General features: G+C 43.2%; 1 protein-coding gene across 11 annotated transcripts in view; it reads right to left on the reverse strand.

Annotated features, from left to right (window-relative positions):
- RASAL2 (RAS protein activator like 2) overlaps positions 1-15,578 on the reverse strand; it is a 163,744-nt gene that overhangs the window by 65,655 nt on the left and 82,511 nt on the right. For all 11 annotated transcript variants that reach the window (XM_064719242.1, XM_064719239.1, XM_064719247.1 and 8 more), the window contains exon 3: positions 8,372-8,495. In XM_064719242.1, coding sequence (XP_064575312.1) covers positions 8,372-8,495 — 124 coding nt within the window. The remainder of the gene's footprint in view (positions 1-8,371; positions 8,496-15,578) is intronic.

The following is a 15,578-nucleotide window of genomic DNA, read 5'->3' on the forward strand; positions in this document are numbered from 1 at the left end:
TAAAACTTCAGATTCATCTCTGAAATACAGCTATAATCTGCCTATTTCTCCCAAAGAAGCCATTTTTAGTGATGCAGGAAGGTTCAGTTCTGGTAGCTATTTTTGTCAGTCCTACAACTTGCTGTATGGGCCTCAAAAAAAGATTTCTGAAATCCTGAAGAATCTGACTCAAGCAAAGACATCTGCTGAAGACTTAGGTAGAAAGAGTGAATGGGGCAATTAATAAATAAATCAATTAGGGGTGGGAAAGACAGATTATTACAAGTACTTGGAATTAATCTAGAAATCTACCCAGATTCAGAAATTCAAAATGCAATTTGCAAAGTCTAGGGATAAAAGTTGCTTCCAGAAGACTGTGACATTGAATACAAATTATTAGAAACCCCTGATAATATGACATGACTTATGTTCAAGTATCAGGACTTTTATGCTGCTGCTTTAGCTTGTCCATGGCACAGAACAGAGGGAAAAGACCATTGGTGAGGAGGAACAAGTGAAATGACTAAAGTTTGCAGTGGCCAGATCCTCACCTAAACTGCATCCACCTCACTGAAAGGTCAAGGAAATATCTGCAGTTTCAACTGAGACAAAAAAAATAAAGCAGAAAAATCCTTCACTGGATGAAGCATGACATCAAGCAGCCTCAAAAATAAAGAATTATTAGTCTGTAGCCAAAAGCACTTTACTGGACACCACTTGTACCTTAATGGGCACTAATCACTGCTAGAATGTGCAGTCCTGTCCTGCTCCAAGGCTGCTTTTGGGACTCCAGGATGAGCTTGCAGCACAGAGGTGCCTGCTGGAAGAGTTCCTGATGAACTGCAGTGGAGTTCAACAGCCCAATTTCCTCTTGGAGGAGTCCAATTTTCCTCTGTGCCTTTATTATTTCTCCTTTAAGTAAATGATCTCTTTCTGCTGAGCTGCTCAAACGCTTTTTGTCCATTTTGCAGATAAAAATCACAGTCCTAATCCTTCCCTCCCCTTGTGCCCTTCAAGAGCGATCACTGACAAAGGGTGGCAGGTTAATAAAATCCCCAGTACACACTTGGGTTGTGGCTCCACTCCTACTGTGAGAGCACTGGCTCCATCAAAGCCAGCACAGAGAGCAGCTCTGTTTCACACCCAAGCTCCTGGAACTCCAGCCCGCTGCTGGGGGTGATTTGGAACATCTCCCAGGTCAGACTCAGAGCCAGCCCATCACCACAACAAGGATGTGAGCAGGATTTCTCTGCATGGAGCCGAATCCATTCCCCTGGCAAGAGACAGCAGCAGCCCCAAGGAGGGTGGGAGAGCAGGGAGAGAGGAATGTCACACCCCTGCACAGCACAGACAGCTTTGTACACTGAATTTCAAACTAAATGCACCTAATCCAAGCTCATCAATACCTGCATTTTTGAGCATCAATTTATGTTAAAGCAATAAACTGATCAACAGCTAATTCTGTAAACTAATACCCAACTTTGAATCAGATCAGTATGTTTTTGGCTCAACAGTCCAAACTAACTCTAGACAAGACAAGGTAATTCAGGCAGGAGGAAGGAAGGCTAATTGTCCATTAAGTGTTAAGCCAGTTGTTACTGATGGAAAAAAAGTTAAGTATGCATGGTTAAGTGAAGTGTAATTACTTTTTGCCACAAGATAAGAAACTAGAAAAGAGAAGCTACAAAATTGAACAATCCAGTAAGTTCATGTATGATTTAAGGTAGATTTCTCTAAAGAACTACAAAAATATTTTTTTATTGCTGTTCCTGAGAAAACAAAGGAAAATCACAGGGTCCTCCATAACAAACCAAGGTTTGGTTAGATCACAGGCAACAAATCTGCCCCAGATGGCCCAAGAACCACCAGTTCTCAGAAATTACTACATTGCACAACATGCTCTCCTTACAGGGTGTTCTTTATACTCTCAACATAAAATTAAAAAATCACTAAAGTGATTTTTTTGTGTATGCTCTGGAAGCAGTGGGCAAGGATGTAATATACATTTCCAAGGGGAAAAAAAAAGCCCTAATGGATTATGTGTCAATATTAGAAAGCTGAGATTATGTGTTCTTACCCTTTATCTCTGCCCTAAAAAGATTTAAGATCTAAACAGATAAAATTTGCTTCATGATGAAACTCAGCTTTCAGCAGAGATGATCCATGTGCGGGGGAATAAAGTTTCAGCAGCATTCAGAACAAACCAAAATCCTTTGGCTTCACTTGTGTTATAGAAGAAGAAAGATAGCAGCTTGGCAATTTTCTGTATACAAATAACTCCAATTGCCCAGGGGAATGTCACTGAGATCCAGGCATCCTGTTTGTTACATCCAGCCTCCCTGGAGTCAGCTTTAATTTCAAGCAGAGTTGCCTAAACTCTCCATCCTTGCAAGGCAGGCAAATTGCACTGTACATTGTCCAAATTTCAGATCACTTCAGGGCTTTTCCCAAAGTTTCTTAACCTCTTTTGTGGATGCAAAAGATAGCAGGGCACTTTTCACACAGTAGTTGTTTCCCTCTGTAGCCTGTAAAGATGTCCAAGATGTCCTGGATTTCACAGGAGGTTTTTTAAAAGGCAACTCATGGTTTGCATGCATTTGCATTTTGGGATAGACCATGATAGGTAAATAATACCATCTAAAGACTTAAAAGTTTTCAAATTTCAATTGATCTTGGCATAATTACACTCCCTACTCCTCATACCCAAGTCCCAGCACTAAGAGATCATGACCCAAGGCAGCAGACAGTGAAGCAGGCAAAGGTTGTGGTTGTCAGCAAAGCCTTGTTTGTGTAATTACATCAGCCAAAGGCTTCAGATCCCAGCTTGCTAAAGGCTCCCACACATGGGTTCTGCAAACTCTGGCAGGTCTGGGCTGAAGAGAAGCAGAGAATGGAAGCAGAAAATGCATGGGAGCACCTGCAGCCTGTGGAAACACAGGGTGGTGTCACATCCCCTGCTCCCTGTCCCACCTCACTCCAGCATCACCTGGCAGCTGCTGGGAGCACTGAAATTGAGCTCTGTGGTACAAAGCACAGGTCAAAAAGAAAAGGAAGATCCCCAACCACCCACTGAGGCCTGCTAAATGACATGATAAAGGGAACTGGCAGCAAGGCATCTGATTCTCCTGGGTCTGCAGAGAGGAGGATGGGAGTCTCTCACAGGTACACACAAACAGGCTCGTGCAAGCCCAGCTTGGGCAAACCCAGAGAGCTGCAAACATGTCAAGTCAGCACATCTGAATCCATCCTCCTGCCAGAGATACTGCCAAACACACCCCTCCGTGTGAGGGCTGAACCCAAGCCCTGTTTTGTATCCCTGCCATGCACAACAGTTGGCAGTAGATGGGGGTTTTGCACATGGCAGCAGGATGAAAAAGCAGACAGGGCTACTGGGAAAATGACTGCACCAAGACACATCATAAATCCCTACAGATGAGATACAGGGAGCTGTGAAGTGCATTTTTTCATCCCTACTTCCTAACAGATATTCTTTGTAGGCCAAGCTGAGTGGTGGAGGGTGAAGGACAGCCCTCTTGTTGGCACACAGTTTTCTCAGAAGTTACAGGGCTTCCATCATATCAAATTCCTGAATATCTCCTAAATAAATCTTTGCTGAACATAAAAACCTTTACTGAGTGTAAAAACTGGTGCATTGCAGATTCTCCCACTGAGCAGGTCACAAACAATACTTTTTGTTCCAAACTAAACTGTCTCCCTCTCCCCACCTCCAAAACTAGTAACCCTTTCCAGGTATTTATCTTAGATGTTACTGCACAAGGATCTTAATTATGTGGTGAGCACAGAGTAAATCTATTTTTTCTTTCATCACAAATACTCATTCCAGCTGGAATATACAGAAAGCAAAGCTCAGCTTTGATAGTTTCAGTTGTAAACAACTTTGTCTTAGAAAAAGAAGTTATTAAAATCACCCCAGGAATCTTTTTGGCTCTTTTCTGCTCTCTCCTGCCAGGTTTTTACCTGAAGGAAGAGCATGGGCTGGGTATTGGAGCAATCCTCCCCAGGCAGGAGAGCTCAGCAGAGACTTGCAGGAGCTGTTCTGAGGAACACAGCATGCAGCAGTGAAACCAGATGCTGCTTAACTCATCTTCTGATGCTCACTCCAATTCCAAAGCCTCTGGATTTTTAGAAGAGTAGAGAGGCAGGATTTCTGTCTGAGCCCAGCTAACTGCTCACCTGGTAGCAATGCAATTTAGGCCTGGCATCAAAACAGATCTGAGCTTCATTCTCAATGCTAGTGACTATAGATGAGGACAAAACCAAAATTTGGAGGGGGCATCTTCATCTCTGACCTCCTTTCAGCAGCCCTTTTTCAAGAGATGCATATTCAGACTGAGAAAAAGCAGGGTTAACTTGTTTCAACAAGTGAAACAGTCTTTTTTTCTTCTTGGATGATTTCACCTCCAAATATAAAAAGAAGATTCATTTATCACTACTAGCCTTTCCATGCATCAGAAAATCTCAAAAAATCTTGCTGATGATGTTCTTTCCTAATACTTGAAAATTTTAAAAAACAACAGCAACAAAACCAGACCCTCAAGCCTTTCCTCACTTTCAATTCCTCCTGATATTTTCACATATGCAGGCAAAAAAAGATCTCTTATTAATGCCACAATGCTGCCAGAATCCAAACTTTTGCTGCGTAGCCTCCTCAACAACTCTCATTTAGAGTGAGCAGGTGGCAAGAAGGAAGCAGAGCAAGAGAGAAGACAATTATTTTGGGAAAGGAAGTGGTAACTGCTACTAGCCTGTCAAACAGCATGAATGGTGGAAATCTGAATCATGCTTTTACTGTATGAATGGGCTAATTCCAACACACTGCTATAAACAACGATCATCTAAAAGGACGTAATCTCCCTAACAGGAAAAAATACACCTGTTAGAAAAAGAGCAGGATCTGAAGCAGAAATCAGGCAAAACAGAGATGGCCCAGCTTGAGTCCCTCTTCCTGTGACATTTAGGTGCTGCTCTCCAGGGTCTACATCACACTTTGTGACAGAATTACCCCATTGCAAATAACACTTGAAAGAAGGTTAGGGACTGTCAAGCTGGAGTTTGGAAGAAATTACAGCTCCATTTTTAGCTTTCTTGAATGGAGGCTCCTCTGAGTAAGTGGTGCCAAGATGAAATCCTAGCAAGCAAATGACATATTTAGAGTGTGCCTGTTCACTCACAGAGGTATTACTACAATGATAGGGATTATGCACCAAGGAAATTTCAGGGCATATATTTAACGGATGGCTTGCTGACACAACTCAGTGTACAATGTATCTTCCAGACAGGAATTAAAAATCTCAGCATTAGCAACAACCTCTCCCCAGCCTGCAAGCAGAGGGCAAGCTTCTAAGCTAGCTGCAGATGCTGAGTGCCTCTGGAGTTAGATTTTTTAAGTGATCTTATTAGTTTTCAGTGTTTAAACAAGTCACTTTCTATCCTGTGCTTTTTTCCTGCGCTGCCCCTCCGGCCCTCGTTTGAGGGTGACCACAGTGGTTTGTGCTGCTCAGAAGGGATGGCTCAGCTGCTCCTCTGGCAGCTGCTGAACCATCACAAATTACAGCTTGCTGTACAGAAGTATGTGGAAATTGGTGTCTATCTTAGTACAAGGGACTGTAACCACAGTGGTGCAGCAGCTGCCTCCCAAACAGCTGAGCCAACCCTGCAGCAAGGGGGAAAATGAAAGACACAGAGAATGACTTCAGCAGCCCTTGGGTGAAGCACACTTGACTGAGTGCTGAACTTTGGGGAGCTACACATTTCTTGCTTCCATTTCTCAGATGTAACGTGGGTAGTTTGTCTCCCACACACTTCCTAGGAATGGTGCCACACGGATGTGTGCATAATTCTGTAAAGAATGCCACAGAAATCTGCAGAATGGGTGCTACAGCTGATGATGCAAAGCCCTTGAATAACACACACAGTTCCACTTGCTCCATTAACAAAAAGATTCTCATAGAAGTTATAACTTTATTGCTACCAATGAAAAAGAACCCCATCACCTTACAGCTCCTTTTTGATTTTTAATAAATAAATCTATTAATTAGCAAATCACAAGAGAGCAAATGCCTTCACCTCTGCACTAGAACCAATCCTAAGGAGCTCTTCTGCAAGGAGTAATTTTAGATATCACTGTCAGATGCATGGCCTGCAGTTACCATGTTATCCACATGCTTCCCTGAGACAAGCTTGATATTCTTATCAGCTCTGCATAGCAATTTCTCTACCAGATACTGTAGCTGCCTCTGCTGTGCCTTTCAGCTTTTGGTGTCCATTCCAAAGCTATTTTAGTGCAGTTGTTATCTGTACTACTTGTCATAGGTCCTGGCTGCCACCATCTGCTTCTTCCTCTGTATAAGGATGTGCAATGGTTCCCTTCATTAATGTGTTCTCTGGCTCAGCATCTTGACATAAAGCTATTCCCACTGCTTGCTACCAACCCACTTTTTCATTAGCAGGAATTCTGTAATCACGACAAGAGACATTTTTAACCTGGATGTGAGAACAAGGGAACTACCTAGGGCCCTGCAATCTGACATTATATATGACCTTCCTCCCACTCTCATTTACACTCACAGAAAGGGCATTGCTCAATTTTTCCCTTCCCATTGCATGCCCAGTTCCTTTACCCACACACTCTGTGACATCTGTATTCACTACAGCTGTAGCTCTCACATGGAGATATCTGGTACTTTTAATATATTCTTGTCAGGCATATATCAAATAACACACTACAAGATGCCACTTGCATCTAAAACTGCAGCAAGATACACAGCAAGGCAGATACCAAACAGCAGAGTCATCCATTCTCTATGGCCTTGAAGGAAAATAAAAAATGTTACAAGGTTTCATGGAAAAACATAACACTGGGGTTTCCAGCTATTGAGATGCTCAGAGAAGTCTAGAAAATCCACTCATTTTTGCACATGGTATAGAAGAAGAAGGAATTTAAATCTTATATTTTTAAAGGTCTTTCTAGCTTATGAAGCTATAAATAATATTCACTGCCTAGTGCAGACTGGCTGCAATTCTTTATTCCCCTCACTAGCCATATACCTGGAGTAAGTATTTTGCCTACAACACCATGTAAAGATGATTAATACCAGGTTTAGTTCCCAACAAGAATGAACCTTCATTCATCTGGCAAAACAAAATGATCATTTAGAGGTGCATTTGAAACTCCACAAACAAATGCAATCAGGGCTCTTTTCATGTCACTCATCTCAAAGTATTTTGCAGTTTTTCCTCCTAAATCCCCAACATTGTCTTGATTATTTTCAGACTTCCAATCTGTAATCTAAGAAATAAAAAAAGAACCTTATCTGCCTTCCTCAAATAGCAAAGAGTTAAACAGTGCTATTGACAAGTACAAATAAATAAGCAATACAGTTCAATGTGCTAATTTATCATCTACAAGGGTGGGATTTTCCTTACTTGTGTGCAATATACTTGCAAAATAAAATACTTAGTAAAAAAAAACCCAGCTGAGGCTGTGAAATGAAGAATATCCTATCTGCTCTTCACCTTGGATAGCAGCTATCAAGGCTGCTTTACTATTTACAGATCCATGTTTATTCCTCATAGCTCACTCTCCCAGGAGTGACATTTTTCACAGTTGAACCAGGGAAGAACTGCTCCTAAGTCTCACCACCCTGTGTGAAGGAAAACTTCTTGCACAGGCTGGGAAGAGAAAGAAGAGCTCATTTGTGTGTGGTTGCTGCTTCTTCCTTCTTTTCTGGGAAGAGCTGGAATGGTGCTCTTTATGCAGCCACAGGTGGGGTGGAAAACAGGGGGAACTGGGCCAAACCTGGACTTGGGGAACCACTGCAACTTTGCCTGTCATTTTTAATACTTTTCTTGTGCTTTGCCTAAGCTTCAACATGTATAATTATAGCCAACAGCAGGCAGATAGCTACTTCTTTTAGGAATGGCACCCTGAACAGGTAAGCTAGAGAAAAACCTGTTATTGGGTGCTTGTTGTGAAAACATGAAGCCAAGGAAATTCCAGAGGTGACGTAAAACACAACCAGCTACCAGCTCTAAACCAGCAGGAACCACTTAGAGCCATCCACAAGAGCTGCATCCCCACTGACCCACATCCAGCAGCTCTCACCTCTAAATCCCAGGGCTGCCTAGTGAGTTTAAAAACACAGCTACAAAGCTCCCTTTGGGCCAGCATCCCATAACCATCTATCTGGTATCTGGATAAATCCTGGTGCTTGGTAGTCGCTTTGCTGGAGACATTTACACACAACGTCTGGGCTGTGCGACCTCTGCATGATGGTACCCGCCTGGCCAGGCTGCTGTGGCAGGCGCTGCCCTCTGAGAGCTCGCAGCTCCCCGATATATTTATTTTATTTCACTCTCGTGGTTCTCTTACCTAGCTGGGCGGCCCCCTCTGCCGGGTACTCGGGGAACTGGCCCTCCGAGGGCACGCTGACCGTGCGGCGCAGGCAGCGCCCGCGGGATGCATCCTGCGGCTCCGGGATCCCTTCTGCAGGCACCTGCGGGAAAACCGACAGCTGTTAGCTCGGCACCGGGACATGTTCATGTGCCATCTTGACAGGGGACTGTCACTGCCATGTCTTCTGAAAAATCCTCTCTGCCCAGGATTTCTTCTCCTGGGAAGCTGAAGAGCCTCAGAGAAGAATAAAAACAGTAATTGTCTGATTGCTTCTCCTGTGTTTTGCTGCTTTGGAATGTGGTTGGAGATTGTTTAACCAACAGGTGCTTGTTTGTTTGGTTTTATGTGAATTGTTTTGACTTAATGACCAATCACTGTCCAGCTGTGTCAGGACTCTGGAAGCAGTCACGAGTTTTCATTATCATTCTTTTATAACCTTCTGTCTATATCCTTTCTCTATTCTTTAGTATAGTTTTAGTACAGTATATAGAATCAAATTCTGAATTCCTCCTTCATCCTGGGAACCCCGAAAATACCACAGGGGACTTCATTTTCTCCTCATCTGCAAATGGCTCTCAGACATAGTGTGGCATTTGTGGCCTTAACAAAAAATTCCAGAGGCTCCCCAGGAGAGTGCAGCAGCAGTGAAGGGCACGCTCAGCCCAGCATCCTCTGACCACCAACTACTAAAGCACTCCTGCCTTTCCAAACTGCTTCCCCAGCGCCAGACCATGGCTGCTTCCAGAGGCTGCTGCTCAGATTGCTCCAGGCAAAACCTGGAGAAAACAAAACTTGTGCCAGCTACCTGGTGCACATAGGTGGTGCACAGGCACTCCCAGGCTGCAGAGACCCTTCACCACGAGCAGAACGCTCATGGCTATGGTCCAGCAGCTCTTGTCATGCTCAGGTGGTAACTGAGCTCAGGATTGGTGAGTCACTGGTTCACCAATTGGTGAATTTTGTGAATTTGTGGTTGCTCCAGCCCAGAGAGACCTGCAGCCACCTGCAGCATGCAGGCAATGGCACCGCTCGGTGCTGGCCACCACACCCTCTCTTGGTGGCCACCACACCTCCTGGTGCTTGTTTCCATGCCTGGAACCTGTGGCTGGGCAGGGCTCCCCCGAACCTTCCACAGCTGGAAGGAACCTCAGGGCTGAGGGAGATTCAGCCCCCAGGGGCTAGAAGGAGGCACAAAACACCTCAGTGTACTTTTGAGTACAACTGCAGTACACGTAGCATGGCAGCTTCTTTTCATGAGCCTACACAACACACAGCTGGCACCTAAAGAAATAGAAGCCCCCGTCCTATTTCCTGTGCTGCTTCTCCTTTCATATCTTCCATCAACTCTGAGAAATGAGTATTAATAGCAAACAAAAAGCTATCATTCATTTGCATTGAAGGTTGCAAAAGATCTCAGAGATACTGCATTTTTTAGAAACAGGCTGGACACTACAATGGCTCTCAAAACCAGTTCTGGCATTTCCTGATTTTAAGCACTTAACATTCTCTTAAGGTCATTTTAAACGCTGTTTATTACTATCCTGATTTATTTGTCTCCTTCAAACAGTGCCCATTTTTCAAAACAAGTTTCCCAAACCCCTGGTGCTTATTCTGATCAGACTATTGTGTTCTCTGGGGATTTTTACAGCTGTATAAACTCTTGTGCAAAAGCAGATTGGTAAGTTAAACAGAGACTAATTTTGTTAGTTTATGCCACATTTGTTCAATCAAATTTACATATTAAATTTTTTGTTCTCATCTGGAGGCTCCATTTAGTCTTATTCCCTTCTAAACACTCTCCTGATCCTCTGCCTCTCCTGATTTTCCTGGTTTTCTTTTGGGAGATGCTGCGAGCCAGATTTTCCTGAGGATCTTTTGGTGGGATGCTGAGAGGCAGATTTCCAGATCAGCTATCACCAGCCATACCCCACACCTGCTTCAGCAGCCCTTAAAGCCCTGCCACACTCCTGTCACAGTGAACTCACTGCACTACACCCACCTGCTTGCTCTAGACTAATACAGCTACTGCAGCATTGATTTCCCCACTAAAGTAACTCAAAAAGATCCCCTTAAGTCAGACTTGAAAATGCTTTATTTAGTAAAACTTCTCCAAAACCATTGTCTCCATTTGTATTGACAAAAAGAACCAACTCCAAGACTGCAGGACCAGTATTTATTGCTTAGCATGAGACCAGCCTGCTCTAAAAAAAATACAGATTTGTGAACATGTAAAATGATCTTGCTCAGCAGCTCTGCATCCCTTGGGACTGGACACATTTTAAACAGTTCTATAAAGTGTTCTGTGCTCAGACAATGGATTGATGGATGGAGAGACACCAAAACACAAGGAAGAGCACAAATAGATATCATGTGAAAACCAAGGCAGATATCTGCAACCTTTCCAACACTCCTGTAGCCCCCCCAGTCCAGCAAGCAGTTCAGCAAAGCATTGAAGGGAATGGCACAGACTTGCAGAGTCAGGACTCTAATGGTGATTCAGTCTTTCAGCTCTTTATTTTTTCCCCCATCCAGCTTTATCCTCTTCTTTCCCTGCTGAGATTCACCACCCTGGGAATTCTCTGACCCTGAGCTGACATGCTGAGGCTGCTGGTTCAGGACTGGGGTCTGAGCAGTGTTGACTCTGTGATAAAAAGTGACACAGGGACAGTCCAGATGCTGATCATTTCAGCAATCTTAACAATTTTCATCACAGGTCATGTTTCCATGACAAATTTCACAATTTAATGAGGATGGGTTCAGAGCTCAGACTCTAAATCCGTGAACAGCATCCCAGCTCACCTGCCACTGAACACACTTTTTAAGTATAAAAAGTCTGTATTGGGGATTTCCAGCAGTTTGATGATGAGGGGATTTCAGAAGAAATAGGAGCAAGAGCTTTCCAACCATTTAATGTCTCTTAATGGCAAACTAAGATAGTCACTTTTAAAAAAAGCAGATGAAAAAAATAGATAAGATTTGTCCAGATTGGAAAGAGTGGTTCAAGACAAACTTGAGAATTTGCAGACTCTTCTGATCTAACAGGAAGTTTGGAATCATGTAAAAACCAGTTAAATAATGCATTTTAACTTTTACCTTCCTTCAGAAAGTTAGAAGCTAGCTAAAATTCTGACATGGAAATCCACTTTAAAAATGACAGCAAACATTTCTCTGGGCTTTTGGAAGTTAAATAATTAAATTTGCTTGGGAATTAAGGCAAATCTTACCTTATGGCTGGGTTCAGCCCTGACAAACTCTTATTTACAGGTGAAACATGTTTGCTCAAAGACCCCCAACATGACAAGTCCTTTGAGGAGGACAGTGAGATCTGGGAAGAGCTTCCCCATGGGCCCCACGCAGCAGGGTTTGCTCCCCTGGGATCACCACTGCCACGCCACTACTGGTGTCAGTCACAGGAGATGGAAAGAAGGAAAATACCTCCCAGGTGTGCTGCTGCTGCTGGCCTCTGTCACCAGCACCAGTGAGCAGCAGATCTTGTCACAGTGCATATAGGTCTTTGCTATCCTTTGCCCTTGAATAAAACCACCTCTGAATCTGAGAAGAAAGATGAGATTTGGGTGCAGGGAGGGGAAAAAGAAGAGTCTAACACAGTGAAAAGTGTTGTTCATCTTCATTTCCAAGTGAACACAAACCAAACATTCTGCAGGACTGCAGCCAAGCTGCTGACAAAGCCCAGCTGAAAAGCAGCCCAGAGCCAGGTGCAGCCATTTGTCACATGCCTCCAAGTGGAAGTGCTGTGCACAGGGCTGTGTGTCTGAACCACTCTTCATGAACACTCATTCCCTTTCCCTGTTTCAAATGGGTCTGATTTTGCAGACATGCCTACTTGTCAGAACCCAGGAAATTCCTCTGGGGGACTCGAGCCCCCGCCCAGGGGGCTCAGAGGCCTTGGCACAGAGCCCAAGATCCCTGTGCCTGTGATTTAGCCTTTGGAAAAAACAATTTCCAACCTTATATGAAGAATTACAAGCCACAAAAGTTTAAGTAGAATGATAGTGAATTTATCACAGAGTGAAAAATGGATTTTTTGGGGTTTTTAGCATGGAGGTTCAGGAGCAAGATGAAGGAATCTGGGCATGTTCTGTCTTTCTCCTTCTTCTTGGCCTCCATCTTTTACTGTGATGTTGGCACTTACAGATTGGTTTAGAGTAGAAGCTCTCTGTCTAACATAGGTGATAGGTATTGGGAAGTAATTGTAAATATTGTACATGTAGTTTTTATATAAAAAGATAACACTGCCCCGAGGGCAGCCAGAGTGCCTCTGTCTGACCTGCTGAGCAGACTTTGGCTGGACAGCAGAAAAAAATTTTATAGACAAAGAACAATAAACAACCTTGAGACTGAGAAATGAAGAGTTCTGACTCCTTCTTTGACTGCTGGGCTGGGAAAAGAGACTTTCTGACACATCTTGGGGTCACTCTGAGCAGGAGAGAAGCCGAGACCTACTGTGCCCTCCCACCTGATGGAACAGGTTTCCCAGAGCAGATGAAAATATCTACACCTTCCTGACAGGGGAAACTCTTCCTTGTAGAAGAAATGCCTGATTTGTATGGACATGAATCTAGGCCTGTTTTCCTTGTTTTGGAAAATGCTGTTAAATATTATCACGCTGTGTAATAATGGCACACCTCCTGTCACTCAGGACTCCTTATTTGCTAAGTCATCTCCCACATTCCTACAGGGATTAATTTTCTTTCTACTTACTTTTTAGGCATTGAACTCTTCCTTTCATTAATAATTTTCATTCTTCAGTCTCACCTATTCTCATTTTATAAAGTTGACAAGGTGTCAAGTAATTAATGTTTTTCTTCACTACACAAGGTGATAGTGCCAGACTATTTTTGTCTGAGTAATTACAGATATTTTTGGATCAAGTTGCACTTCAAAAGGCTTCTGATTTTCAACCTACTCTTGCACAGCACAAAATTTCTCTTGCATATACTTCATTCAAACTGCCTTGACAATAAATCCATAGTAGTGGGACACTATGAGAAATGAGTTTTCTCTACTACAATGTTTATTTCTGTAGTGTTCCCTTGGTCTTAAAAATCTGCTGTATTTTTAGCAGGACTAACTGAAAAAAACCCCAAATTTAGCATTGTAACTGAAACAGTGGAGAATTCTTCCATTTAGCTGTTTACATTTTGTATATATTTTTCACTTTCTGACTTGGACACACATACCTGCGGAAGGATTTTACAAAGCAGTATAAACACACATTTCTGTTCCCTTCCAGACTGACACAAGCCAAGCTTCTTGGATTTCATTCCATGAAGTAACAAAGCAGATGCACAGAGAATAAAATGAGAGGTTTCAGACTTACATCTTTCAAGTTATGCCAGCCTTGTGGGGTTGAAAGTGCTCCTGATGCCTGAAGTTTGAGCTTTCATATTTTCCAGATTCTGTTCTGCATTAATATAGAACTCTGAACTTCATATAAAAAGTCTTAGCAAGTTCTCTTCACAGTTTAGTTTGACAAAAAATTGCTTTTCCAGCCTCAGAACCAAGGACACCATTGCAGCTTCAGGCCCAAAAAGTTTAAAGAACAGAGAATTGAGGAGAGCAGACTGGGAGGATGGGACTGCATCACCTGGAGCTGGAATTGGACAATTAACCCCAACGTGGAAATGGACCAAAACTTATCAAAGTGTGAAAACTCATGACCCATCTTGGGTGTAGCCTCAGCCAGGCTCTTGTGCTGCCCAAGGTGTATCCTGTGAAGGCCTTTTTAATAAACACCTATTTTATTCCATAACACAGCCTCTGTTCCAGGCAGCCTCTCAAGGCATCCATCACTCCCTCTGGGCTGCAAGGGCACTCTGATTTTGCCATCTCTTCCTTCTTCCCCTACACCCCTCCCTCACTGGTGGGTGTCCTTCTCTCCTGAACATGGATTCTATGATTCTCCTCAGCAGCCCACAGGAATTCTGGCCTACTCACTCTATCAGTAATGACTGTGTTCAGAGCAGGAATCTCTTCTGCTCCTGTTCCATATTGCCAGGTTTGAGTCAAAAAACACTTCCTCCAGCATCACCTTTCCAGTAATTTTACTCTGAACATAATTTTTTTTTTCTTAAAGTAACCTCCCTCTTCTTTGTTCACCTGGTCTTTTCTTAGGCTCCCTGCACCAGTGGTCCCACCCAGGATCCTTTTATGATTCCCCATATACAGACTTTTCCATCATCATGCTCTTAACAAGCATCTCACCCCACTGCTGCCTTAGGCCTTTGTGCACTCCTGTTTCTAGATCACATTTCATGGAGCCTCTTTCAACTTTGAATGACTTGCCAAGAAAAATTTAACTGCTTTGCCTCTCCTCCCCTTTCTCAGGAAGGCTGCAAAGGGATACTCCTAGCTCAGAAAAATTAGAAGAAAATGTAAATCCAGAGTATCAGCCCTGTGTCTCTCTCTCCTGACTGGCAGCTCTACATGTTGTGTGTTTCTGAAAGGGACTCAGAAGCCAGACTAAACCAACCTCTGATTTTCCTACTGAACATTCATAGCTCTGCAAGGAGTTCCCTTTTTCCTTTCATTTCACAGTAGCCACAAATTACTTGAAAATCAGAATGGCAAATCTGACGCCAGCTACAGGCTTCTGAAACAAATCCCATTATCAGTATGTGGAGTCACACCTGCACCAAAGGCATGTCTGCTTGGCCTATCTGCATGCAGCATTTCCCAAAATAAGCTATTTCTCATTGTGGCAGTGCAGGAAGATCCCTTTGAAAGAGCACTGCAAGAATTTACACTTCTCCTTGCTTTTTTGGGGGTTATTGCTACACTTAAACCTCAGACCCTCTATAGCCTATATTGAATTTCCTCAGCTTCTGACAAAAAACAAGGTATTTAACCCCAGAATATAATGTGACACATTGGACTTCCCACATTTACTCCTCAGGATCTAGTCAAAAGACTCATCTTACTCCCAGCAAAATGCTTTCAGCTGTCTGTGGTAAGGGAAATAAGAGCCCCTAATTACCTAAGGTGATTACCACCTTCAGGTAACTATTTGTGGTATGAACCAGTGTTGTTTCAATTACATTTCTTAATGAGATGCATCCTTTTGGTCCAGCCATGCTGGAACAGCACTGTTTTAGAAATGATTCTCACATCTCCTTAAGTTTCTTCAGTGAACACTTCAATTCCTCAGGTGTCAGTCCTGTCA

The sequence above is a fragment of the Zonotrichia leucophrys genome, chromosome 8 (assembly GCF_028769735.1).
Source record: "Zonotrichia leucophrys gambelii isolate GWCS_2022_RI chromosome 8, RI_Zleu_2.0, whole genome shotgun sequence".
NCBI classification, from domain to species: Eukaryota; Metazoa; Chordata; class Aves; order Passeriformes; family Passerellidae; genus Zonotrichia; species Zonotrichia leucophrys.